This window comes from Echeneis naucrates, chromosome 22 (assembly GCF_900963305.1).
Source record: "Echeneis naucrates chromosome 22, fEcheNa1.1, whole genome shotgun sequence".
NCBI classification, from domain to species: domain Eukaryota; kingdom Metazoa; phylum Chordata; class Actinopteri; order Carangiformes; family Echeneidae; genus Echeneis; species Echeneis naucrates.
Genome location: NC_042532.1, coordinates 18,968,180 through 18,994,869, shown reverse-complemented (window position 1 = coordinate 18,994,869; position 26,690 = coordinate 18,968,180). Strand labels below are relative to the sequence as shown.

General features: G+C 42.4%; 2 protein-coding genes across 4 annotated transcripts; one reads left to right on the top strand and one right to left on the bottom strand.

Annotated features, from left to right (window-relative positions):
* Window positions 1–4,343: 4,343 nt before the first annotated feature.
* LOC115035913 (stress-induced-phosphoprotein 1) lies at window positions 4,344–12,252 on the bottom strand. The gene is made up of 18 exons (XM_029493961.1): window positions 12,129–12,252; window positions 11,836–11,888; window positions 11,293–11,356; window positions 10,769–10,908; window positions 10,591–10,674; window positions 10,445–10,501; window positions 10,131–10,319; window positions 9,653–9,832; window positions 9,415–9,469; window positions 9,242–9,332; window positions 8,989–9,130; window positions 8,277–8,381; window positions 7,918–8,026; window positions 7,658–7,841; window positions 7,286–7,360; window positions 6,757–6,859; window positions 5,551–5,624; window positions 4,344–5,329 (listed from the first exon to the last, which is right to left on the bottom strand). The coding sequence occupies exons 1-18, from the start codon at window positions 12,154–12,156 to the stop codon at window positions 5,194–5,196; spliced, it is 1,869 nt and encodes a 622-aa protein (XP_029349821.1). The 5' UTR covers window positions 12,157–12,252; the 3' UTR covers window positions 4,344–5,193.
* Window positions 12,253–12,737: 485 nt separating this feature from the next.
* alms1 (ALMS1 centrosome and basal body associated protein) lies at window positions 12,738–25,860 on the top strand. 3 transcript variants are annotated; one of them, XM_029493115.1, is made up of 18 exons: window positions 12,738–12,797; window positions 13,636–13,783; window positions 14,129–14,249; window positions 14,353–16,192; window positions 16,446–16,605; window positions 16,692–17,861; window positions 18,268–18,383; window positions 18,835–19,873; window positions 20,124–20,246; window positions 21,626–21,781; window positions 22,287–23,233; window positions 23,475–23,592; window positions 23,832–24,047; window positions 24,120–24,382; window positions 24,574–24,739; window positions 24,902–24,959; window positions 25,258–25,357; window positions 25,449–25,860. In XM_029493115.1, exons 1-18 carry the CDS (start codon window positions 12,783–12,785, stop codon window positions 25,491–25,493), a joined length of 6,801 nt encoding a protein of 2,266 aa, XP_029348975.1. In that variant the 5' UTR covers window positions 12,738–12,782; the 3' UTR covers window positions 25,494–25,860. The 3 variants fall into 3 exon arrangements, with proteins under 3 accessions (XP_029348975.1, XP_029348974.1, XP_029348973.1); XM_029493114.1 differs by having other exon boundaries at window positions 12,765–12,884; window positions 23,835–24,047; XM_029493113.1 differs by having other exon boundaries at window positions 12,765–12,884.
* The last annotated feature ends 830 nt before the right edge of the window (window positions 25,861–26,690 follow it).

Here is a 26,690-nt window from a genome sequence, read left to right as displayed (position 1 = left end):
AGGCTCCAGTAACTACTGCAGTGACAGCTGGGTAGTGGAAATGCTTGGTGGGGGCAGGGGAGGCAGAGTTGGGGTGTTTGCTTGTTTGTGCAGGGGAGGCAAATCTTCTCGACACGTTTACCAAAAACTCTCGCAGTTTGGTTACCAACACAGAAAAGAAAAAAGGAGGAGAAATATGGGTTCTTTATAACGCAACAGGGATGAGGAGGTAAACTTGGTGGGAGGCAAACAGCAGTGGAAGGAGGAAGATTTTCTCCACAGAAACCACTGAAGATCCTGCAGTCCATGTGCATGTCTGAATGATGATTAACTGTAATTACCTAAGCAGTACCTGGCTCGCATGCCAGGAGGCAGCCAAAGATTAATGGGGCTCCGCTGAAAACGGAACAAAAGCTCACATTTCTGAGGTAATGAATTGCTCTGGTACTAAGGCGTCTTCACATGGTGCGCCCAGACCCCCAGGGAGGTTCATTACAACAGGAGGAATAGATGGATCCTCTGCAGCATTTTCAAACAGGGAAAGCAAGCGGGTGAGCGGGAGGAAGTCTTAAATCGTCCCAGACATCCTGGTTGCTACACCAGAAGAGAGATAAACAGCCTCCTCGGTGCTTCTTAAATGGGTGGTAAATATTACACAGCAAACTGCCTTGTTTGCCTTGTCTCACCCATACACAAGGTGCTTAAACAATAAAAGCTTGGCACGGTGCAAACAGTTTAACCGATGAAGATAAATTTGACTAGATTGATGCCTTTAAGAACTGAGTGACAGGAATCTGCACCGGATCATTGTTCCTTACCCATTCATAAACTTTTTAATAAAACACCTCCACAGAGCCGACACGCCACTCAGCATTATCTGTATTAAAGGAAGCAGGTTTCATTTGTACAGGAAGCGCACAGTTTAGTTAAGCCTGGGGAGGCAAAGTTTTATTACAAGTGTCTCCTGTTATAAATCACTGTCCGAAGAATAACCTGCAGATTAATCGTGACATTATTTTGGAAGTTAATCTATGGTTTCTTTTTTTTTGGGTGGTGGGGAATGATCGACACAAAACAGAAAAAAAGCCAGCAGACAAAGTGTGAAGGAGGCCCTCGTGAGATTTCTTCAGGAATGAGGGTGGTGAAGAATGGAAATGGGCATCAATTATTGGAAGTCAAACTGCTTGAGGCAACTGTGAGGAGGATTTGCAGGCCACAACATTTTTCATGCCCTTGAACATGCTACTTCCAGATATGTAGGTCGATAGCAAGATGAAATACAACCTGACTGGTGGATTTAATGTTTACAGCGAACACAGACCGCGTATGGCCCCCCCACCACCACACACCCCATTAAGTCACGTAAATACTTCAAGGAAACGCAAGTTTAGGCATGCCCGGCTCTACCTCACGTTGTGTGTGCAGCGGTGCCTTGAAAACCCAAAGGCCTTTTCTGTTTACAAGCCTCTAATCATGTTAATGACACTGTGTTCCCATACAGGCCATTTCTCAATCGATCACAGCGACAAAGACCAAAATAAAGTGACAACGCTCAGAATTTGTGCCTGTGCATGTCTGAGGGAGATGAAAGAGATGTGAGATTCAACCTTTAAACTGCCATTTATCAAGGAAGACAACAAAGGGAGTCAACGCCATTATCCTCGCCGTCACCCTGCAGTTTCTCTGTGTCGAACATAAATGCGCACAAACATGCATAAAAGCCTGCACACTTGAATAATTTATTTAGATGAAAATAAACATGAGGATGCACAATATGGATGTGGTCCAACAGTTTTATGGCACCGACTATATGTGCAGAAACATAAAAATGTGGGTGTGAAGAGGATCATGGGAAAGGTGTTTTCGTGTTAACCCATTAACTTAAACAACTGGAATCTACTCAGTGCAATTCAAACAGCTGTTGTGCTGTAGTTTTAATACTTTCATATTTATCTTCAGGCTAGAACTTTACATTTTACTATTAGAACAACGCACATAATAAAACAGGCCGACTCTGGGGTTGGCATTGGTCCAAGCGTTTAAAGATCATTACAGAGGACACGGTTCAGTAGGGGCTGATTATTGAGAACACTTGTTGTCTTGTTCCTTTAAAGCTTCTTCTGTATTATCCAATATTCATCCAAACATTACGAACATAGTTGGTGGAAGTCAATGGGCAACCCAAAAATAAGAGCCTTTTAGAAAGTGCTTCTTATTTTTTGGTTTTGAGCCCTCATTATTAAATAAAGACGTTTTGTTGAGTAAACACTTATTTAACATCAAATTATCTCATTAACATAAAAGCGTACGCATTTTTACAGCAGCGTGAAAGACTGGGAGGGGGTTTTCTAATTTTCTGTACAGCAGATTATCAATGATGTTTGTGAAGGGGACACAAAAGACATCTCTCCAGCTCATTTCTTAGCACTAGCTACTCTGCAAGCAGGCATGACAGCGTGGACAAAAGACTAAACCATTAATTTATCTTCCCTATATGACCCTGATGCTAATGAGGAAAATGAAGGCAAGCAATCAATTCCCTAATTGGGTTTGTGCTATTTTAACTTGTTAAGGGGGCCTCAGTCTCGATTAAAGCGAAGGTCAATCTCTCATTGTGACAATTACTGTATTCATTTCACAGAACAACAAAGGAATCCAGCCAGTATTGGTAAGAGACCGCAGAGAACCAGATGCCTCCCCATTGTGTAAGTCTTCCATCACAGCATCTTGTTGATCTCAGGCTCATTACAACCTGCAGAAGCCACAATTTGGTCCAAAATAATTGAACAACATCTAAATTGAACCACATTAAGGCTCACTTTTTAAACTATTGGACACCTCTCCATGTTTAAAAGACGATTCTGGCTGCAGCAAACATAAATGTTGATATTTTGAAGTCAAATTGTTCAAATGAGGATGCCTTTTAAGTGCAGAAAATTTGTGGGTAAATAAAACATGGAACCCCCCCCCCTCCCAACAGAGTGACCTGGATGAAGTGTCACTCCTTTAAGGAGCACAAGCAAACAAGCAGCACCCTGCTGGAGAGGTTATGAGGTTGGACCAGAGGCCTGTTAGCTGAGCGTCAGTGAGGCTGCAGTGGAGCATTTCTTTTGGCAAATCAGAGTGTTGATATACAGCATGACTCAGCTACTCCCTCTTGTCACATCAATAGTTTATTTCACACTGGAGAGAAAGCACAGAATTAGAATAAAAATTAGATTATGTATCCCTGCGCTAAAAGAATTCAATTATTGACTTAAACCATCTCAGGGGGTAGTGAGGAGGATTTTTGCTGCATAGCCATATATCACAAAGCACAGAGTGGGAGAGCAAAATGTCATCTCTGCTTTTTAATCTCAGTTACTATGTTTTTCTTTCCTTCTTGTTGGCAGGGAGAGAGAAAAGAGAGATCTGTTAAAAGGTCTACAAAACCAGGCAGCCCTTGAACAAGATGCACTTAATCTTCCTGGTGTTTGCTTTAGTTAAATAAAGGTTTGGCTTTGTCCGGTCCAGAGTGGTGGGATGTTAATTCCAGCCAGTTTGAGAACCCCAAGCTCTTATCAACCTTTATCTACATGTGAACAGGTTTCTAGTGGGACAAAGCTGAGCTGACCAATGAGATTAAATATGGGCCCTTTTTGTAGCTTGGTAATATATCAACCACATGTCCGAGTACAGCCTATAGGTTCAATCAGAGTTCATGTTATCAGTATTACAGGCCTTTCATGCTCAGAGCTCACACAGATCAAAAGGGCTTTGTGAGGTATGCCACCATCAGCCAATTAATGCCCACCACTACAGCTGCGCTGCCTGTAAGGTCCAGACTTAGCACTTTTCACAGCTAAATGTCTTGACATTTTTCCTCTGTCCCTACCTCGTTTTTGTGTAATTATTCAGTTCTTTGGCAGGGTTTTGTAATTCACACCGCAAACATTGCGTAACAGGAGCCACACAAGTGACCTTGGACTGTTTGAGTCAAATAACAAAACCTGCTGGGCTTTAGTAGAGAGGGATCTGCACAAATCCCACCCACATTAATGGTGAAGAGACACAGCCAGGGAGACTGAAATGAGGCATTTTGGGCTTAGAGGAACTTCACTTCAGATAAAATCTCAGGGACAATAGTTACTTCTCAGGCTTTTAACTGGTCCTCTAAAACTCAGGCCAATCTAAGACCAGGGAGCTTCTTACTCAAGGACACTGCAACAGGATACACAGCTGCTGCAGGGATTAATCTAGCAGTGTTGTGGGGAAGGGACAGTGAGAAACCAGTCTCTCACTCGCTCTGTTACTGGCTTCTACTCTCATGATCTCCCAAATTATGCAGAGTTTGAATTTAAGGCTTGAATATGCCAACTCATGAATCGTGTTTTAGCCACAAGAATGACTTTATTATTTTTAGTCCATTTTTAGCCCATCTATACAGTTCCACCTACACTCCTGGGTCTTGTACAGTATATTATCAATGCATACAAAACTATTCATTTCACTCAGGCTTGAGGTTTTAGTTCTCTTTGGGCTCTCACAGCATAAAACCGCAATCATTGAGCCACTAAATTGCATTTACTGTTTGACAGTTTGTGTCCAAACGTTTCACGAATTGAACAGATTTTCAAAATACGCAATACACTTGAATGAAGCATGACACGCCACATACATACACGCACAAAAAACAAATATGAAATTTTGGACATACTCCAAATTAAACGTTGCACACTAAATTTGCACGTAGCTTAGCTAGTCATTTAATCACAGCCTTAAAATACAGCAGGTTTTGTAGCCCTAAACTTAAGGGATAAAACTAATGGTGCCACCTAGTGGTGACTGAATGTCAACAAAAAAGTCTTACATCTATTTCAAAGAGGGAAATAAACAAAAAAATCCACAATCTTCAAAACAGTCAATTAGACATAATTCTTGAAATAATAATCATCATCAATAGTAATAATAAATAATAATCCATGAATTATTGCAGACTACCAAAAGCATGGTGCAGATTAAATGTATCCATAAAAAGGCACATGAATTGTTACTATAATACAGTGGTATGATTCATGCAACAGTGGCGGGCCATCACAGTTCAGACACTGCAACAGAATGCCAAACACAATTTACATTTTTGCATTTGAACCGTCACAAAGACAAAGGACAGGTGACAGCCCGGGTTGGCACCACCACTGTGACAAACCTCAGTATCTTGACATTTGAAATTTTCTACATGTTAACGTGACCGAGTCGACTGGTGAATTTCTCCCTGTCGATGTTCTTGTGTTCGGGGACGTGCCTGTAGCTGCAGTCTGGCCTGGTGCAGCCCGTGGTCCTCCAGAAAAAGCACTCCTTCTTGTATGAGCTGCAAGAGGAAAAACTATTTGTCACTTCAACTTTAATTTATAGAAATGTTTCAAGGGATGCTAAGAGCAGAAGGCCTGAGATGACTTTCCTCTCCTTATCCTATCCAGTTATGGTGACATAAGTCAGAATATTATGAAACATTACTTCTAATATACTTTGAGCTCACAAACACATTTTAAAGTCTATTGAGTAAAATCTAAAACAGTATAATGTTCTTACCCTGATGGGCCCAGCCCATTGTGGCCCTTACTGGGATATCGTACAGCCAATGGAGCTCCCTCTACCACCATCCCCTGAGGAAGAGACAGACAGAAGCTGACTGTGTTGTTTCCGTATGTTTAAAGTTCGATTATTCACCAATGAGAAACAGAGAGAGAAAAATAATAATAAATAAATTAAAAAACTTCCTCGCTCTGCCTGGAATTAAAAAAATTTTCCACATATAATCGGGTAATTATTTGGCTATTTGGCTATTTGGCATAATTCATTTGTAAGAAAAAATGTTAACCAGCTAGGACAAGAAAAGCTCAGTTTTTGATGAATTAAATCTTTATCGTATTTCGCTGCATGGTGTGAAATAAGCTGTAGAAACACAAGATTTAGGTGAATGTGTGGCACGTTTGAACGTCCATTTGTGCCGATGGAGCTGTTCTGAATCAAACATGCTGTAAAAGAGAAGCCGCTCTACAGAGAGTTATGTCAGGGTTGATTTCTGTTTTAGGGGGAATGATACGAAACGTTTTAGAGAAGCTGACTGTAAAATTTAAATCAAGACAAACTTAACTGAGGGAACGTTGCAGTTGTCACAGCTTTAATATCAAAGAAAATATCTTTCTCCAACTTCCTGCTCCACTTAAATAGTTTTACAGTCTCTCAAGTCATGAACACGAAACAGCCCAAATTATTTTCATGTTTAATTCTATACTACAGCAATATTCTTCAATTGTCTGACACATCAGTGCCTTCGAGTGTCGATTCTAATATCCAGGGAAGCTGCTTTCACTTTGTGGCTGCAGCTAAAAAGTTAAATGTCCAGCGTCAGCCTCAAACCTGGTTGACATTGCAGATTGTAGTTTAAAACATCACAACACCTGCTGCGATATATTATTCTACACACCCAATCTGCAGTGAGATTGTGGGATCTGAACTGGCTCTCGGGGTGATTTCTGTGTAACAGAAAACCCTTTTACAGCCGCTTTTTATAAAATGTATCGGTTCACTATGAAATGTGTTTTGAGGAGAAACACGAGTCAAAATGTTCTTTCAAATCTGACAGATGAAAAAAGGCCTTCTAAACAACATGTCGCCAGACGAATTACAGCCATTGATTAAAATGTGATCTGAAGCAGTGAGATGAATTATGAAGGAGCACAGCGACCATCTCCCCCCAACGTAATATTATCCCACCAGTAAACAGACACTTACATTGAAACACTGGATGGCTCTGTCACAGTCTTCCTTTTTTGTGTAATTCACAAAGGCACATTGATGTTCCAGCAGCATCTTGATGCCATAAACCACGCCGACTCTGACAGAGAGAGAGAGAAAAGGAAGAGTGTAAATACATGAACTGAGCAAACTGGAGTAAGTGTGCATCATCTTTGTGGCGCAGTTTGTTTTGAGTTACTCAGGAAAAATACACAGGGATTACGAAAGATATGTTCCCAGTCAACGCACTGCAGCTTTTCCAAAAGGTGTTTCCATCCCCCTTTTGATTTTACTGAATTCTAAAGATAAATTACAAATATTGAAAAGAATGCCTGTGACTTTTCCTTTGATCTAACTGCTTTGTTATTCTGTTAAAGACTCCTGGTTTTTCTTGGTTTCCCAGTTTGCTTGAATTACGGTCAGGCTACTCTCGGAATGGAACCTGATACTGGCGTTGGTGTTGGGTGAGATCCTCAAACAAAAATATGCTCAGAGGTGTGAAGAAGTTTAGGATGAGGTACTTCACCTGCTGAAGAGCTCATGAAGTATCGCGTAGGTGACAGTAGGAGCCAAGGATCCGACCCAAATGGAGAAAAGTTCCCTATGTGTAAATCAGGGGAGATCATTTTTAAATGGTAGTTTTGTACAGTTCAGATTAGCACATAACACACTACAAACTAAAATAACTGTCGTGCACCTGAGGTTGAACAGGTCTAATATCAAAAGTGACTGAACTTGCTGCTAGCACGCAGCGAATTTTGATCCTTACCATGCACTTTAAATGTTACTTGAACCTTTTAATGTTGCATATGGAGAATCAGGACACTTGTACTAAAATGCCTGAAATAAAACCCACCAAATGGAAGTGATGCACATAGAAAACAAACATTGAACTTACGGTTTGACAGAATTCTTTGAGTGAGGGGTAGGCGACTGAGATTTTGATCTGCTTATGACCACAGCGTCCAAATCTTTGACCTGCTGCATTCTGGGACGGCTCACTTGTACAGTCCACTCTCCCTCATCCATCTCTTCTTCCTCCACCACTGGCTGCTCTGTGTTTTCCCAACTGGCGCCAGCATCTGAATAGAGGGAATAGTATTAGACTTCACGCCGTGGGTGTTGGCAGTCATCTCTGGGAAGCACTTTGACATTTACCTCCAGGATCCCTCTGACTGTCGCCACCAAACAGAGCCTCAACAGCTTCCTCTAGTGTGGAGTGAGTCTTCAGGGCCTCGGTGCACTGCGCCCAGTTGAAGCCCATTTCCTAAAATGGATGTGATACGAGCGTACAGACATTAAAGCCACTAATTAATTATACGCTGACTTATTTATTAGCATCTAAACTTACACTAAACCCATTAGGGGAAAAAAGAGGGAAAAAAAGTAGATGACTGAAATGCGACACGCTCAAAATACTCAAGCTGTGCTCTGTCAAAGCTAACTTCTCGCAGCAGATTTCCGTGACACTAACTAGGACATATTGCTGTAAATCAATTATTATTTTTTTTTTTTACCATGAGGTGCAGTGTCTGTGCTCGTTTCAGCTCTTGTGTGGCTTCAGCACTTGAACTATCCAGATTCAGCACTTCCTTGTAGATCAGTGAGGCCTCGTAATATTTCTGCAGAAGTGATATAGTAAACACAGACAGCATGTAAATATAGATATATATAAAAAAAAAAAAAAAAAACTTCTGTGGAAGCATTGATAATATTTACATTGAGACAACCACATTATTTATAGTCCAGTTAAACTGGATTTGAACCTGTAGTTCCTCCTTCAGTGACTGAGCATCTGAAGGGTATTTTCTTACAGTGTCTTCATATAATGTGTTCCCACTTCATTTATTACTCGAGTACATCATTCATGGTTCCAATAATAAAACTCCTTCCCTTCTTTCACATGAACTCGCTCATGGTCAGATCAGTAACTGAGAAGTTCATTGAGCCTGTTTTTGGTGGCGAACCAGCACCAGACTCAGTTAAAGTAGTGCCAAGTCTGGCAGTTACACAGCTCAGTTGTGCACTTAAAATCTACAGTTTCACAGATATATGGAAATTTAGGCACTTCGCAGGTTGAGTTTTAAATGCAATATAGATTTTATTGGTGTATTTGGGAAAATGTTGAGCCAGTTGCAACATGAATTTTAAGTATCTAAAAACAGAGCGTAAAATCCAGTTTCAGTACAGTACAAACACTGTTAAGTGGGTACAAGTGCAGCGATTTACCTTCAGCCCACACAGTGCTTTCCCTTTCCTGAATAAACCTTTTATCCAGTTTGGTTCCATGGAGAGTGCTACATCAGCATCCCTGAGAGCGTTTTCGTACTGCTGCATTCTTTCATAACACAGTGACCGATTTCCAAACAACCTGAAACATAATTCATTGATGTGTCACTGCTTCTGAGTACTTTAAATAAATAAATAAATAAATAAATAAATAAATGGGGCTCAAGCCAATTTCAGCCCATTTTGTGCTTACCTATATTCCTTTGGATTGAATTTAATGGCATCAGTAAAGCATTTCACAGCCACCTCGTACTGTCCAGAGGCTGCCAAACGATTTCCCGTACCTGGACGTAAGAATGGTTGTGCTGTTTTAACTTCACATTTGTTTTATGTCAAAGTCACATTAATAACATGGCTATACCTTACCAGCCAGCTCTCTGCTTCTTTTTGCATACTCTTCTACAGTGGGATCTACAGTTTTCTGTCAAACAGCGTTTGTACATTAGTATATGAAGCATCATGTGCTCATGAATTTGTATCTTGCTGAGTAACATACGGGTTGTGATTCATAAACTCTTATTTGTGAATATATTTAAGTGTTAAAGTTGTGAAGGATAAAACAGTGAAGAAGTGAAAGTTAGAAGTATATTTTCAGTGTTCCTACCTCTTTATTAAGCTCATGTTTGTCTTCCTTTTTCTTCTCAACTTCCATTTTTTCCAATGTTTTTGGTTTTTGAACTGCTAATTTAGTTTTCTTTTCACTTTCTTGCACAGGCTTCTGGTTACATGTCTCCTCGGGCACCGATTTAGCAGTGGAAGCATTTGAATTATTTAAATCTAGATCCTGTGAATGATAAGACAAGGTGTTTGTTTTAACCCACTGCAGAGCGACTCATGAAAAAGACATCTTTGCTAAAATCATGACAAAGAATTAGCACTTTGCCTCTAAATGTGGCCTTGACACTGCATAAATCCGGAGTAACTGCTGAACACACTGTTTAGAGTTGCCTGCTGTATTTAATCTCTTTCACTTATTTTGGAAAAGAATTTGTCTTAAGCTTTATTAAAATTCATCAGCACATTAAAAGGAAAATGAACACACACCAATTGTGCTTCACAATGTGATACAAAGCCCCACAAACCTTTTGCTCCTTCTCTTCCTTCTTATTCATCTTCACAAGATTTTCTTTTTTATTCTTGCCATTGCTTTTGTTGCACGCAGCAGCCGAGATTCCATTTTGAGAATTACCACATTTAGGAAATTCATTTGCTTCAACATTACTTTCTAAAATAAGATTTTCTGAGGAGTCAGATTTGGCTTGTTCTTCCTCCTGAAATGAAAGAAAACAACATTAAAGAATAATCAGAATGACCTTGAAAATACTTTTTTTCCCTGGTCTTTAGATTAACTCTGTACATCTGTATTTCACAGCTATAAAAGTAAAACAAGACTCACAGGTAAAATGTCTTTGGCTGCATTCTCCTTTTCTAGCCGTTTCTTCTCTTTCTTGCGCTATATCACACAGAAGACAATCTACTGTGAAGCATTCTCAGAAGATGAACATTAAACCCAAGATAAATGTGTGCTACATCAACACAGACCATTTTTTTACGTTTGTTCTTCTCGGTTTTCTCTTTACGCCGCTCCTCCTCTGCTATGAGCTCCTTTGCATGTTTTTCAGCTTCCTAAAAAATAATTAATTTGAGATAAAGGTGACGCTCAGGAATGACATGAAAATTAACTAAATTAAGAATGAATTTGAGAACAGAAATGCATTACTTCGTCAGTGAGTTGCGTTATTCGTGGATGTGGTTCTAAAGGCCTGTATGCAGACGTGTGTGGATAAAAAGGTTCATCATCATCATCATCGCTGGAATATATGATGTCGTTTTGGAAGTCATATGACCTTAAATCAAGACCTGATGCACACAACAGACAAACACAGGACAGTCAGCTATTCTAATACTCACATTTCAAGGACACAAACACACCAACCCTTGTAGCTCTAAGCCAAAACTGACAATGCATTTCCATCTTACGTTTCCTAAACTAATGTTTTGGTTCTTAAAAAAAAAAAAAAAAAAAAAAAAAAAAAATACAAAATAAAAATTGGTACAGAGATATTAGTAGAGCAGAGTCTTTCAAATCTGTAGTATATGCTTTCTCATATCTGCTGCAGACATTCAGGCAGGCAGGCAGGTTTTTGATAACCCTGACAGCTAAAAGCAAAACTAAAACTAAAAAAAAAAAAAAAAAAAAAAAAAAAAGCAAAACTAAAACTAAAAAAAAAAAAAGGGTCTTACCCAGAAGAGCATTCAAGAAGATATCTGGAGGATGACGTCCATTTATATAATCTACTATTGATTCCTAAAATGGAGAGAGATCAGTGACTTAGATCAGTGATAAAACAATCTGTTGATTATATGCAACAGTGTTGTTGAGACTAGATGTCTCCTTGAATATTGACTTTTCTTATGTTGTAATAGGTGGCACAAGGAAGTATTATGGATTATTTTTTTCCCCAAATGGTGAAAACACAGGATGATTTTCATTTTAATTACACTTCATTATTAAAAGAGATTAAAATGATTGTTGGTTACACTCTTGATGAATTCAACATAAACTTTAATTGAACATTCACCACCATCGCTTCCAGGTGCTCATCATTTCACAATATCTTTTCAAGCAGTATCATAAAGTTTAGCACTCAAAGTCATGTGAGACTGCTGACTAATTCAAAGCACTGATTATTATGTAATAATAGCCTCATCTAACAACTGAGCAGACCTGTTGTGTCAGAATACCTGAACCACAGTTTGGACTATGGGCGTTTGGCTCATACTCACGTGTGTCCGCATAAGTCTGGAGTTTTCTCTGACTCTGGGAACAGAAAGGCCCCCTGATGGGCAGAGACAAGATGATGTGAAAACACACAAGCAGCACGGAATTCCTCTTTCAAAGCATGTGATATAACCTCAGAAAGCTGCGGTTGGCAGATGCAGATGGAAGCTGCTTTGGTGTCACAGTGTTAGCGCGCTAGCTAGCCGTAAAGCTAACTGGCGACACATTTGCTAAAACAGGTCCAGTTCTCAGTAAATGAAACTGAGCGCTAACGCTGTTGATTCAATGTTATTCTCACCTTTAACGACGTCCTTCTTTTTCGACATGTTGTGAAGGTATGTGGATCTGTTTGGGAGGCTTAATTTCAACGATTCCTTTGACTGTTTTCATCCGAATCTAGCTTCCGCATATGAAGAATTCAGTTTTTATACACTGACGCTCTGAGCGTCGCGTGCGTTGCTGCTCCTGTGTTCTGATTGGATGTGCCACCCGTCAATCACAGAAAAAGTAGGCGGGATTTATTCAGAAATAATACGGACAATAAAACAGAAAAAAAAGTCTGTGGCGTGTTTAGGATTATTATTTTTTTAGTTAAAACGGCTTAGTAAAAATAACAACAACATCATAAAGATACAAACTGGTTACAGACAATGTGACCATAACATGTTTTAAAAAAAGAAACGGTACAGCTTCAGCCATGTGGCACACGTCAGAGTGGGGTGAATGGAGTGAACAGCCACAGCTATTTTTTTAGCTTTTTGAGCTGTTGTGTTTAATTTAAACTCTAAAATCTAAAATCATGTGTGAGTGAATCATCTTTTCTCCAAACGATCTTTGCCCTCCCCCCCAGTTCAAATCCCTGCTCGCCCGCGAGCGCATCCTAGCAACGCTCCTTGGAAACGAGCGAGAGGGAGCGCGCTGCCGAAGGCGGACTGTCAACAACGGCCCCAACATGGAGCCCGTTCAGGTCTGTCCTCCGGCTCCTAACTCCAAAACCCCGCAGAATAACTCAGCGTGTGCTCCGTTACTCTGCCGTCCTTCGACCCATCTTCCGGTAGGCTGGCTGAAATTGACTTCGCTTTTGGCGGTCGTCAGCCAGCGGTTAGCTAGCGGCTAACGGCTTAGCTCGGCTGTTGGCTAATTTCTCAGGTCGGCGGAAACGTGACGGTGAAACTGTCGGCTCTAATGTCGGTGTAGAGATTAAACACCGAGATTCTGTTTGTTAGTAACCGTAGTACCTGAAGAACCGGGCGGCTGCTCAGTCAGAAACGGTTAATGTGTGCAGCTTGTGCCGAATGATGTTTATCTTGGAAGCTAACAGTCACCTGTTGGCCTGGCTAACTATTTCTGTTTGTATCTATAAAACAATGTTTGGCGGACGTTTGGATGAGGGATTTATTCAGAACTATGAAGAAAGACTGAAATCCAAAGTGTGAACTCTGCAGAAACTGAAGCTAAACCATCCAAGTTGGTTGAAAAACCGATATATATATATATATATTCATTAATAGTTATAACTATTAATGAATGTATAGTCGGTGTACCCACGTTACAGTCTGTTAGATTGACATGGATTTGAGTCATTATATCCTGCCAACAACAACAGCTGGCAGGAATAACAAGGTGAATGTAGCAGCAGGTTGTGAAGGTGTGCTCCATCTGTAACTCCAGAGGCTACAGTGTTGTTACAGCATATGTTGATTTAACAGTGTTCGTGCTTTCACGTCTTTCAGGTTAAAGGCGTTGTTAGATGACACAAGAGGACAGTCAAAGTGAGTGACTTTGTTTGTTGATTTGGTACACAGACGTCTGCAGAGTTTCCTCAGTTGCCAGCAGATGATAATGTCAGTCAGTCTGTTGGACAGACGTCTGTGAGCCACGACCAAACTCAGCCCACACTCACAAGACAGGACTGGGAGCTTCAGAAGCCAGGAACACACTCTTTGGAGCTACGTATGTGCCTCATATAAAACAATGCACTTCACTCTCCTCCGCTTTTCTCTCTTCCCAACATATTATCAATAGATTGTACTCTTGGGAAAAACATTGGTTTAAACTCAAAGGATAAAACATAAATTTTTGTATGTATTTATCAAAATATATTCTTTGTGTCACGCTTATGATATCTGTGTATGGATGGAACAAATTCAAATTGTCTAATATGTCAATAATTCATCACATTGGAGTGCATGATTATGGGAAGTCTACCCATGGTTGGCATTAATTCAGTTTGATAGTCTGTCATATGGGCTGATTATCCTGCCTTTGTATTACATTAAGCATTTTCTCTGTCATCAGAATTTCAGGACAGTAACTTGTCTCCAGCCCTTTCGCTGTTGCCTGTAAACGCTGGAGTGGAGCACAACTTCACTGAATATTCTTTATTCCAACATAGTGACTATGAATTTGTCCCTTTAAGGTAAAAATAAATATCAAGCCATTTGTAGATATAGTTTTATACTTCATGTGATTTGAATGATAGGAACTCAAGAGTTCTTTCTTTATTAATTTGCTTTTTCAAGGGCATACCCCGACGTTTCCATGGCATCAGATAGATTTCACTTTCCACTCCATGATAGATCTGCTCGGGCCTCTGAGGGTCGCTCACTGTCCCAGCATCCCTTGGCTCAGGCAACAGTCCTTTCTGAAGGAGAAGCTAGCAGCTGTTCTCTCTCCCAGCACAGTTTGTCACCAGGGGACGAAGGCAGACATGGGGAAATGGTTCACTCCCAACTGACTGCCACTGCTGACAGACAGGAATACTTCAAAACGCTACACAAGCTTGCAGAAAAGGCTGAAGAAGATGAAGCTTTCTTTCTTCGAAAGGATGTTCCTGCTCAGCATCTTATGGAGCTCCTTCAGAAAGATGTTGGGATGCCTAGCAGCACTAGTAGTGCTGTTTCCTCTGCCTCTGAGACATCTGTGAAGAGCATTACATCTTTAGCCAAAGACTCTGAAAGCACTGAAATCTGCAAGCCTGCCCTCGACCAAAGCTTGGTTAGAAGAGAAGGTCCTCCAGGTGAAGCTTCTCTTCCAGAGCAGCAGACAAAACTACCCAACAGAGTTTCAAACCCTGACCAATCACCAACATCTGAGGTGTGTAACATCACCATGGGTTCCCGCAGCACTCAGCCTGATAACACAAGTGAAGTGTTACACAGAGAGCTGCTGTCTGAAGTCGAGAGATGCAACAACCGCAAAGCTGAATCCAAGAGCCAACATCGGAAATGTCCTTCACCTGGTCAATGTGTGACCCCTTATCCCACAGAGACATCTGAAAGCAAGCCAAGTGTGACTCGGACAAATCAGGGTGACATCCCATGGACAGGACTGTTTTCAACAGGTGTTCAACGGCTTCATAGAGAGCAAGACCTCTGGTCCTCAGGGAATCAAACAGGCATTGATGGGTCCTACCTGGGTTTCCTTCCACATTCTCAGTCCACTCCAGGGGTTTTTAAAGCTCCACCCAAATCCAGTGTCAAGGCTACTGTAGGACAGCTTTCTGCCATCGATTCCAATAAGGAGAGCTCATATCAATCGAGCTCAGGGATTTCTCCACAGCCAGCTGTACCAGAGACTGATGCTCATTCTCCAGACACGGCAAATCAGTGCCAAGAAGAACATCCCTCTGCAAAAGTCCAGTCGCTCCCAAGTCTCAACTATTTGCAGAAAGTAGATGCTTGGAGGTCAAATCAAAATTCTGGAAAAACGTCGTTGTTTGACAGCCTTGCACTGCAAGGGTTTTCCGGGATCTCTCCCAAAAAGAAAGCTTATGATGCAGTGTCTGACACCCTGAATCGTATCCTTAGTGAGCAGGCAAGGAACTTTCAACAGCCTCCAATTTCAAGTGCCTCCAACCAGAATGTCACACAGAGTTCCTCTACAGCTCCTTCTGGCTCTTCCTCTCCAAGAAGAGGGGAGGCAGTGGGTCGTGCACCCAGTGACAAAGATGACACCGGGCCTGCAGCAAGACCCTCAGGCTCACCTTCTGGCAGGTCGCGGTCCCAGTCTTCTCTGAACACAGTTGTAATTTCAGTCGAGCAAAATCAGCAGACATTGAAACCTACAGAAAAAGACAAGAGCCAGATTCAGGACAATGTCCATCACCAGCTGAGTACCACAGCTCAAGCATCACCTCTCATGAGCCTCGGCCAGTTCAGCGATGTATCGACTGACAGAGATTTGACTCTTTCAAACTCCCAAGATAGTTACAACAGCGGAATGAAATTGGGAGCCTCCATTGGAGCTTCCTCTGTCACCAGCCTAGAGGTTGATAATTATGCCTCACACTGGACTTCATTGCCGTCAACACCACCACCTCTACCCAAACCTCGAGACCTCAACATTGAAGAACGAATTCCGGTAATTTAAACACAATATGGAATTGAACAAAAGCAAGATTTATTTAATATATATTTAGGACCAGAACATTTACATGTAATTGTCTTAACTTTCACAATTTGAGCAGCTAAAGACACTCAGCTGCTAAAGAATGATTTTGCTTACATTTTTCCTTTCTTACTTCTTCTTAGCATGTAAATGGTGAAAAACACCATACATGTATAGACTGATACACCGAATGATGATTTTTGTGCTTATTTGCGTATTCTTGCAGTTGTATCTCCATAACCTGGGTATTGACCAGTCTCCCTCAACCATCTTAACTCCATTTGCTCCCAGAGGCCCAATCCGAGAACCGGAATTTTCTCCCACAGATCTCTGTACAATTAAAGGATCAATTGGAACTCCAACGAAGAGTTCCCAACCGTCTGAAGGTAAAAATCTTGAAAAATATATCCCTTTGTTACAAACCAGTGTGGTTTCTTAAGAAGTAAAAATATTTTTTTAATTGAATTTCCAGGTGGCAGTCCCCACAAAGGAGAGTTCTCCAGGTCTAGTGTTCTGTCAGTTGACTCTACTGTATCCATCCCATTTAGCCTGGACAGTCTTGGTCCAGCTGTTTCAATCCCAGAGCACACCAAAAGGACAGCCTCCTCTCCTTCATCAGATACAGGAGCTGTTCAGAATAAATGCAGCCTGACACTCTCCTCCCAGGCGGATGAGGGCTCCCACCCCTCCATACTTGAGGCCAGCCAGCAGCAGCAGAAGGACAACAGTGTAACCAGCAGCCAGAGTTCTGTCCAGTTGGGCAACAGGCTCAACTCTCACCTCTCGATAACTACTAAGCTGAGGTGTGGTGAAAGAGACGTGCAAATGAGCCATAGTTTGGACCAAAGTGCAGAGGATTCTTTTGTTAGCTCTAAGGCCTTCGGGGAGATTCACAAGCTGCTCTCACAGGTAGACAATGTGGTGTCTGCTGGGCCTTCTGCAGCTTCCTCAGCCTCTCCTGCAGCTCCCCGTTTGCTATCCGATGACAACATTTTACTCTCGTTGAGGAAGAACGACAGTAGACTCAAGGACTCTTCACTCTCCCCTTTGTCTGCCACTGCAAACTCGAGAACTCATTCCTCCTTGTTGTGGGCCAGGTCCTCGTCAGATTCTATGTTGACCTCAGAGAAACCAAGGCAGAGCTCTGTAGTTGGAGAGAGTCTAACCTCAACATGGCAACCTGATTATTCATCCACGCAGTCTCTAATCAGTGAACCTGCTGCAGACGCATACAAAAGGCTACAAGAGTGTACTGTTAGTAGAGGGGCCGGGCCGTCCCTTGTCCTCTCCAAATCAGCCCGGCGAGCGGAGCCCGAGGGCTGCAGCGCCGCACCCCCTGACAACAAAGTCCCGACACAGCCACCAGTCATCAGGCCTCTGCCAACTGTGAGTAAACCACAGCTCACCTCAACAGAAACAGCCACTGTCCCAGAGGAGGAAGACAAGACTTCTGATAGAGGTCCTGCACCGAGCAGCACCCCCACACCCAGCCTCGGAGACACAGACCAGGGAGTGATGAGCGATGGCAGCAGTGACAGCTCTCTGGCAGTCAGAGTGGCTAAGTTACTCCAGAGTGAATCTCCAACCACCATGGTGTCCAGCACACCAAGCCTCACTGACCAAGAGGACAGCAAAGCCAGAGGTATGATGATGGAGAAGCTTGCAGAGTCTGATAAGAACACATAAGCTTTTAAAGTACAGTTGAACTGAAGTAGTATTTAATTACAGCACAGGCCAAAGGTTTGGACACACTTTCCTATTCATTTGAACGAGAAGGTCTGTCCAAACTTTATGCCTGTACTGTATATACACACCAACGATTTTCTTGTGCCTGCTTTTGGACTGTTAAGTCACAAACAATATACCACCATAGGTGGAGATAAAAGTGTATTTTATTTATTTATTTTCAGGTTATTCTACCTGTATCGTTATATGAATCCAAGTAAATACATGGTGTCTGCCTGAGCCCTCATGCAGAGCCATGACCTGGATCTAGAGACTTCTTTCAAATGTTCTAAATCATGTTAAATATATTTTTGGTTTTGCAGAGTGGATTAATATGAAGGTATCGGGCCAGCAGTGTGAACCTCTGGAGTTGGACAAAGAAGACAGAAAGCGGATCGAAGAGATCAAGAGAGAGCTGATGTTAAAATACCCAATAAAGGTAAACCACCTACGACAGCACACTTTTATTCTCACTGAAATTAAATATAAATCATGATGAAAGTAATTAAGTCTACAAAGCAACCTCCAAGTAACCTCCTCCAAAGTCATTTGTATATGAAATTATTTTATCTTTAATTTTACCTTTTTGTCATTTTGATATCTCCTCTTCAATGTCTGGGCAGTAAAAGTGTCATTAAGGTAATTGTTTTGCGTTGTGGGTGGTTTAAAATGACGCCAAAGTTAACAACATTAACTTTGAGGTTCGGTTGTTGTGTTGTCTTTTCACTCATGCCACTCCTCTGGAAAACTATTTCAAGTTGATTGCTGTGCTGAAAGGTTTTGATGTGAATCCTTGTGGCAGATGAATTAATTCACAGGATAAGTTAAAATAGTACCGTGTCTGTTATTAAGGTTTGACAAAAACTTTTTTTTCCATCTCCTCCCTCCAGAGTCAGTTGAGCACAGATACAGAGAGCAGTGCAGCATCCAGTGTTAGAGACCCGAGGGGGCGGGATCCTCCTGATTCTACAGAGACGTTCACCGCCCCCAGGGATGCACACAACCAGCTGTCACAGCCACAACAGGGCCTCGGCACAAATCTTTCCAACTCCCACATGAAGCTTCAAAACTCTGTTCACAAAGGTCTAGAAGCACAAGTATGGGAGATAGCAGCCAGAGAAGGAGTGAGCCTCCCCAGACCAAACCCTCGGGCCCTCACTTCCATCACCATTGCCACCCGTAAGCGTTCAACCTCACCCTCTCCTTCCACGTCACCTGCTCCTCCAATCAGCCCAGCCCCAGAACCCCTCCACCTGACTGAGCTCTCCACAGTCGGACATCCTCAGGCTAACTGTCCTCCTGTCAAGAATGAAGCAGACAACACAACCAGAGAGCCAGCAGCAGTGTTAGAAACCAGCAGAAATCAAAGACCAAATCAGACGAGGCAAAGCGCTGTGGGGTGCCAGTTTGAAGAACCTCCTCCACCCTCACAGGATTTCACCACCGAAAACAGCATGCAGTCTTTTCAGAAAGATGAGGAGATATCCATCCAGGACAGCTTTGTACCTGATGCTCATAGAGCTGAACAAACCAAAGTCTCATCCACCTCTGAAACCTCCACCAGGACAGGCCATGTCTCACATGTCCACCTCACTCTGTCACCCAAAGCCACTGAGCCCAGTTTGCCACTTGGGGTGGAATCAAGTCACAACGAGGTTGTTAAGGAAATGCCACATAGAGAATTTGTTCCTCTCAGACACTCTCCGTCTGCTGCCAGCAGTCTGGACGAAGGCGTTGGTTTGTCCAGTCCACCAGACTGGTACGAGTCACCGCAGCCAAAAAGACAGCAGGGGCGTGAAAGAGTAGACACCTCCGCCCTTTTTAAAGCTCTTACATCTACAGGGAGATTTACCCCCACGTCCAAACAAACCTTCACACCGCGTTACAGACATGAAGCCTCCCAAAGACCTGTGACCACTGAATCACCAGGTAGGCTTGTTTTAAAAAGTACTTTGGTGAATTATAAATATAGTCTATAAAGCCATAACTCCTTATTTACTTTGGTTTGTCTTGTAGCAGGAGTTTTATGGAACTTAAAATAAAAAGACAGATGAGATCATCCTGTCCGTTGCCTCACCTACGAGAACTGTCATTAAACAAAGTTTTAGGTGTGGCGGTCGATTCAGGGATTAAAAATAGTGCACCTGCAGCTCATGGCTGTTTCTCATCCCACCCACAGCAGTGCCTGTCCTGCTGCCTTATAAACCTCGTGGCAGTGAGGAGCTCTTCTACATTCCTCAAGCAGAGGCTGACGTTTCCTCCACAGGCCCTTCTGACACCACCATGGAGAGCTCTCACACAGGTACATTAAAATTTCATTGGGCTCCTACACAGAGATGACACCTGGTGTGCTGGAGTTTCATGGGCTCAGGCGCCACAACACAACATCCCACTTGCTTGTCCAGCTGTAGATTGTGTTGCATGTCATTTCCCTCCCACTCTCCCCACTTCCTGTCTGATCCTCCTCTGTTACGGGGGGGTGGGGGGTGGGTGCTCTTTTGCTCTCTTGCTCTCCAAAGCAGTGGTGTATCTTAGTAGCTGCTGATTTAGAAATATTTAGTTTTAGTTTGATGGAATTCTATCATTCATGTGCAAAGTGGAAAGTTAGTACAGAGTCTTACTTTGAGAATTGTCTGGTGATAGTCTGAAGAGGTCAAGCTTTTCATGCAGTGGTTGAATAAAGTATGAGTCTTGGATTTAACAGGTCAAACCTGCTCTGGCAGCAATAACCGAAACAACCTCATCCAGTAGCTGGTAATCAGACCTACAAAGCTCTCAGGGGGAATTTATGACCGGTCTTACTTCAGCCATATTCTAAGGATTTATGATGTGCCAGCTTTATTTATTTATTAAAGTTAAGTTTCTGGGCTCTGACTGAGCTTTCTGTTTAAAGTCATTCAGGAGTTTAGGGTCATTGTCCTGTAGCATCACTTAACTGAAACTGAGATTTACCCACGAAACTGCCACTATATAAGATACTCTGATACAAACAGAGACGTTACTTCATTGAGTATTCATTCAGTATTGTGTCTTTGGTGTCTTTTTTCAGAGTTTTGTTGTTGTTGAGTATATGAATCTTACTTTTGTGTTGAGTTGACTCGTCGCTCCCATTAGATTTCTGTAGGTGTTGTTAGCCTTCAGGTTCACTTCCCATTTTCCACTTTATGCTTTATCTACCTTGACGTATCTATTCATTATGGGACAAATCAAAATAATGATTTGTGTGTTATTCATTCAGTCACTTGATTTGTTTACATTATTTGTGTAATGTATAAAAACATAAAGACACTACTTGTTATTGGTTAAAGTAAATTGTGTTTGTTCATCCTTGTAAACGACTGTTTTCAAGAAGGCAGTCCAGAGACTTGAACTGTCAGTTGAGTCTGTGATGAATGGGGAGACTCTGCTCTCATTTCCCGTGCCTGTTTGGGTCGCAGCTGGTCTTTTGTAATGTACACTGGGCAGCATATTAATTATTCATGTTCAGGGGCTGGTGGGACAAAGAGAGAGCTGGGGCCTCAGCAGAAAGACAGAAGGAGAGGGAGCTGTGGAATCCGTGTCTTTGAAGCTCCTATCTTCACCTCAAACTGGAAATTAAGGATTTTTAGCCGAGTTATTTATATTATCTCCTCTGAATTATACTCGTCATCAGGTAACAAACCACTGTTGTATTTTGCCCAGGATCAGACGACGCTGTGCCCCCACACTTCAGCAGTGAAGTCCTTGGACACCAGGACCCCGGCTTGGACCGTGGAGTCACCATCAAACACACAGAGGGCATCTACAGCAAGAGGCTGAAAACAGCCAGCTTCAAAATGCAAAGCCTCCATCACAGAGGTATGTGGAGTGAACAAACTGTCAGTGGCTGTGAAAGGAAATGTTTTGTTGTTAAATGCATACATGACTTCTCCAATACAAAAGTCTGTCATTGGTTATGAACATGCCGGTCTGGGTCAATCAAATCAGTATAAAAGAACCATTAGTGTACTTTGTTTTGCAACACAGACAAATCAACAGCTAGAAACTCAGTGATTTATTTCTTAAAGCTTAAAAATGATCCATTGGTTTTCTTTGTTTAATGAGTGTTGGACGCATTACATGCCTCAAGTCTTTCATCAGAAAACACAGATGAGGATAGATGAACTTTCATCAGCGTCTTGCAACGTGTGAAAATACTTGAAATAAGGAAATGGGTTTGAATCATTAGTGAAAAAAAACACAGTTTTGTGTATGAAAAGCAACTTTCTTATGTTCTGTTGTGCGCTGCAGTGAAATTTAAAAGTAAATGTCTACAATGAGGGCATTAAGGCTGGATGTGGCTTTTTTATTCTTCTTCTTGTAGAAGCCCCTGTGACAGCAAACAAAAGCTCACAAACAAGTTACCGCCAAACCCTGAAGCCATCTTCTCAAGTATCTGTTGCCTTGACTGGAGTGCCTTTATCAAACAACCAAGAACCCTCCAACAGAGACCAGGACACCAGCCCACTGCAGTCTCTCCATTATAATCGACCAGGGCCAAGTCGTGAGAGATTTCAGCCAGTTCATGTTGGAACTGAGGATTGTTACATCAGCCGTCCGCTGGGCCGACGCTCTGACCCTCCAAAAGGAGAAGACCAGCACAGGAGGAAGCCTTACACTCCTCAGCTCACCTCCCAGCAGAACAACATCAGCCTGGACGAGCTGTGGCAGAGGTTCTGTGATCAGTGGATCGCTGAGACCCGTCCAAACCGACAGGCTTCGCTGGTGGAGCGGCTGGAGCGCCTGTCTCGTCTTATTCAGAGCACAAGGGGTGCTAACATGTCAGAAGAAAAGGAGGTGGACTATCACAGCCCTTACAACAGCAAACAGAAAGAAGGAAGTGAAGAGAGGAGGCACGATGTCTGGGACAGAGAAACAGACGGGAGAGTCGGAGGAAGCAGAAAGGCTGATGATGAACCTCCCATCCTTCGCTACGCCTGGACGCAGAAAACATCTGAGCCATCAGACAAGGACAGTCGAGCCTCCTTCACCTGCAGCTCCTCCCTGAGTCAGCACCTCTGTCCTGCCGACAGAGACGAGGCAGAGACCTCGTCCACCGCGTCCGGCTCCATGTCCACCATCGACACGGCCCGTCTGATCCGAGTCTTTGGCGCCCACAGAGTTCAGCATTTGAAGAGCAGCTCCAGCCTCAGTAAACTTTACAGCACCATCAACAAGCAGAAAGAAGGGAGGCAACAGAGGAGAGGGAGAAACAAAGACTCTCCCTCCATCATGACACCGACAGAGAGCGCCGGCACCGACGGATCCACAGTATGTTCTGAACCTCTGCAGATCTGTCTTCTCCCCTCTGACGTAGACGTGATTTAAATACACGTGTACTGTGGCTGTCTTTGGTTTGTTTCATTTCTAAAAAAAAAAATAAAAGAAAGAAAGCTACAGATCTTTGTTGATGTAGAAACGTCAGCACCAAATTTTAGATCAGGACAGACTGAAGCACAAATACAGAAGAGCGACAGTTACGGACTCAGTGTTTCATTTCTTTGCTCTTCAGGCTGCTCCTGATTCTGCATCGACGACCAGCACTTCCACCGTCCCATCGCACCGTGGACCCAGTAAGACTCTGACGGAGAAGAAGGCAGTTAAACTGGCCACCAAAGGCATCCAGACAGGTGAGCTGGTTAAAACTAACTCACAGCCTCATTGGAAACAGAGTTCATTTTCTTGTCTTACAGAAAGGAAAACAAATGTTTTTGTTCACATAAATCAACAGTGACATTTTCACACCGTTTAGAATTTGATCTGGTCACCTCGGCTAATTTGTCTCCAAAATCCAGAACATTGACAAATCTCAAATGAAATTTGCACACAGTGAGGCTGCAGTGAAAGTGAAAACGGTTTTCTTCTGTAGCAGGCGACCTGGAGATTGTTAGAAATGGGACTCGGCGCCACACCAGAGACGTTGGCACCACGTTCCCCTCACCCCATGAATACAGAACCTCCAGGCAGAACTCATCATCCTCAAGTGTAGAGAGAGGAAGAGGGGGGTGGAGGAGTCCCTCTAAGACTGAGACCTTCCAAAGGCCGAGGAAGAACAAGAGGAGCCCACCGAAGCTCCACCCTGAAGGTACGTTAACTTCGTTTTACTGCAGCGGTTCCTGTTTAATGCCAATAATACCAAGCTGCTGGTTCTCTTCAGGTGTATCCTGGTTCATCTCTGCTGAAGACCTGAGATTGGAGGCGAGGAAGGAGAACCGGCAGCAGGAAGAGGAGTCGTGGTGGAGGCCGAGCACCGCCTGGTTTGAACCGTACAGCAGATCACAGCCGTGGAGGGAACCTCTCCGGCAGAGACAAGTCCACGAAGACAGAAACCAGCAGCCCGACCTCAGTCATAACCCTGAACCTGATCCAGAGCCTAGAACCAAAACAAAGTCGCCTGCTCTGGCACGAATCTCTCTTCAGGTAGGTTTGTGTTTTCTCTTAACAAGTGAACAGCTCCTGGAAAAGTGTCTTCTGGTCATTCTGTTCTGTTTTGATTTGAGCGTTGAGGCACAACAGGAAATTAGGGAACAACATGCAACAAAGAGTTTGTGGTAGAAGAAGGTAGAAGAAGGTAGAAGCTAACAGCAAACCTCTCCCGTTGGATCCTGCAGGAGGCTCTGGAGATCAGCCGTCCGGAGTTCATCTCCCGCTCCACGCAGAGAGTGAAGCGTCTGGCTCTGCAGGCCGAGGAGAGGAAGTTACAGGCTGTCTTCAGCAGAGAGAGACACGAGCTCTTCAACCAGCACGGAGGACCAGGAAGGCTGCCGAGGCCTGCAGGTGTTATATTCTATTCATCAATCAGCTGGATGTCGCTTTGGCCTCATCAATCCTTCCTTATTTATATTTAATCTTACTACTGTAAAGAAAAGTAAAGCTGCCTTTTTTGTTTTAGAGTATTTAATTCTTATTTTCTGGAGTAAATGATTTGTTTCCTTTCAGGCGCTGCTCTGCGAAGGAGAGCTGTTCCCAGGAAAGAGATGATCCAGAGGTCCAAACAGTAAGTTCTGGAGATAATTTCATTTAAAACAAATACTGTGGAGGATAATGTCTCACACTAACCTCAAACGATACACTGCTACGCTGCTTACTTTAGTAAATTTATATCTTCAGCAGCATTAATATTCTGCCTTTGAAAGCTTCTCATATTTATTTACACAACGTTTTGTGTCGCCACGTCAGATATGGCAAATCAAAAATGGAGCCTGCCCTCAAATAGTCCGTGCGTTGAAAAACTGCTGTGACATCAGTTTTGTCAAACACGGATGTTCCAGAAAGATCTGACTTTTCTCCTGCAGGATCTATGAGAATCTGCCGGAGGTTCAGAGGAGGAGAGAGGAGGAAAGAAGGAAGGCAGAGTACAGATCTTACCGGCTCAACGCACAACTCTACAACAAGGTACGACAGCCAGCGTTTGTCCGACACTGATGAGAGAAGCTCACTTTACACGTTCCTTATAAAGTGACACTGGTTTATTTCAACTTTTCAGAGAATCACCAACCGTGTTCTGGGCAGACAAACAGCTTGGCAGTGATGACACAGACGCACAAAACTTTCTACTGTGAATTAAATCAAGTTCTTTTCACGTTTTTAGAGACCAAATAGTTTTGTTGGGTGGTATTTTAAAGATTATGTTGAATAGTTTTAAAAAAACTGATGTTTGACTCAGAGCAGGGTCGAGTTTTAGCTGGTTTACCTAAACAATGTATTTTAGTCTCAAAATAAACTGAATTTCTACAGATTCTTTTTGTTGAACTCCCCATTTTGGTTCAAGAATGACGACTGACGAAGAAACACTGGCTTAAATGTCTTTTATTGATCAGTTATCGGTATTGTGCAAGAGCAGGAAGCCACACGAGGAAACAGTAAAGACAAGTTAGCTGCGTGCTCAGATCACAGATTAACACAATGAATAAATAAAAAATGTTGCATTCCTCCTCCTAAACTACTGTTACGTAGCTGCATTAGTCCAAAAACTCAACAACAAAATTAAACACTCAAGTTTGGACAGTAACTCTGTAAACATAAATAGTCTAATAAATCATTAAATAACACAACGAGCATGGATCGATCAACTGAAAGCCTTAAAAATCAGCGATGGCAGATGTGGTGGAGAGAAACAAAGATTCTTTGGCAAAGATGTAGTTTTGCTTTAAACAAGGTTTGGTTGAAACAAAAGAAATAAGGCAGGTGACAGCTCCTGACCACAAGGCTCTCTGCAGGTTTAAGGCTCGGACAAGTTTAACAGGAAACTCGTCTGAACACAGTTAATACAGTCGTTTGGATTCTGTTAACGTCACCAAAACAACCAGTGTCTTTATACCAAGCATGTAAAAGTAGACAGCGACCACTTCCACCAATAAATACTAAATAATTTAAACCGATATAACACTCCATCTGACAAAAGTGCAGTCAAACTGTTTTTAAATAAACATGATAAATCTGCCGAAAAACTTCAGAAAGTTCCCTCCAGATGAATCAGCTTTTCTTAATTTGTGCAGTCCACAGCGGTTTTTCATGAGGCCACAGAGGAAAACTCATGAAGTCCCAAACCCACTTAGGTGAAGGACTTAGATTTCTCTTCTGTGGTTTCTTCTGATAAATATATATAAAAAAAAATCTCTGACAGTAAAATGCCCACAACATCAACTGGACAGTTAATCATTTAAATCTTTTACATTTAAATCTACTTTCCCCGTTTAGACAGTAATTTAAAAAAAAAAAACCCTAA

What these genes read in the sequence shown, in the direction of transcription:
- LOC115035913 (XM_029493961.1), bottom strand. Translation starts at nt 12,156, where the DNA reads ATGTCGAAAAAGAAGGACGTCGTTAAAG. An exon ending in AGAACAAACGTAAAAAAATG is followed by an intron (nt 10,502 to 10,590) that starts GTCTGTGTTGAT and finishes TGTGTGATATAG; the next exon opens with CGCAAGAAAGAGAAGAAACG. An exon ending in AAGAAGCAGAGAGCTGGCTG is followed by an intron (nt 9,333 to 9,414) that starts GTAAGGTATAGC and finishes TCTTACGTCCAG; the next exon opens with GTACGGGAAATCGTTTGGCA.
- alms1 (XM_029493113.1), top strand. Translation starts at nt 12,783, where the DNA reads ATGGAGCCCGTTCAGGTCTGTCCTCCGGCTCCTAACTCCAAAACCCCG. An exon ending in TGTGACCACTGAATCACCAG is followed by an intron (nt 19,874 to 20,123) that starts GTAGGCTTGTTT and finishes TCCCACCCACAG; the next exon opens with CAGTGCCTGTCCTGCTGCCT. An exon ending in TGGCACGAATCTCTCTTCAG is followed by an intron (nt 24,383 to 24,573) that starts GTAGGTTTGTGT and finishes TGGATCCTGCAG; the next exon opens with GAGGCTCTGGAGATCAGCCG.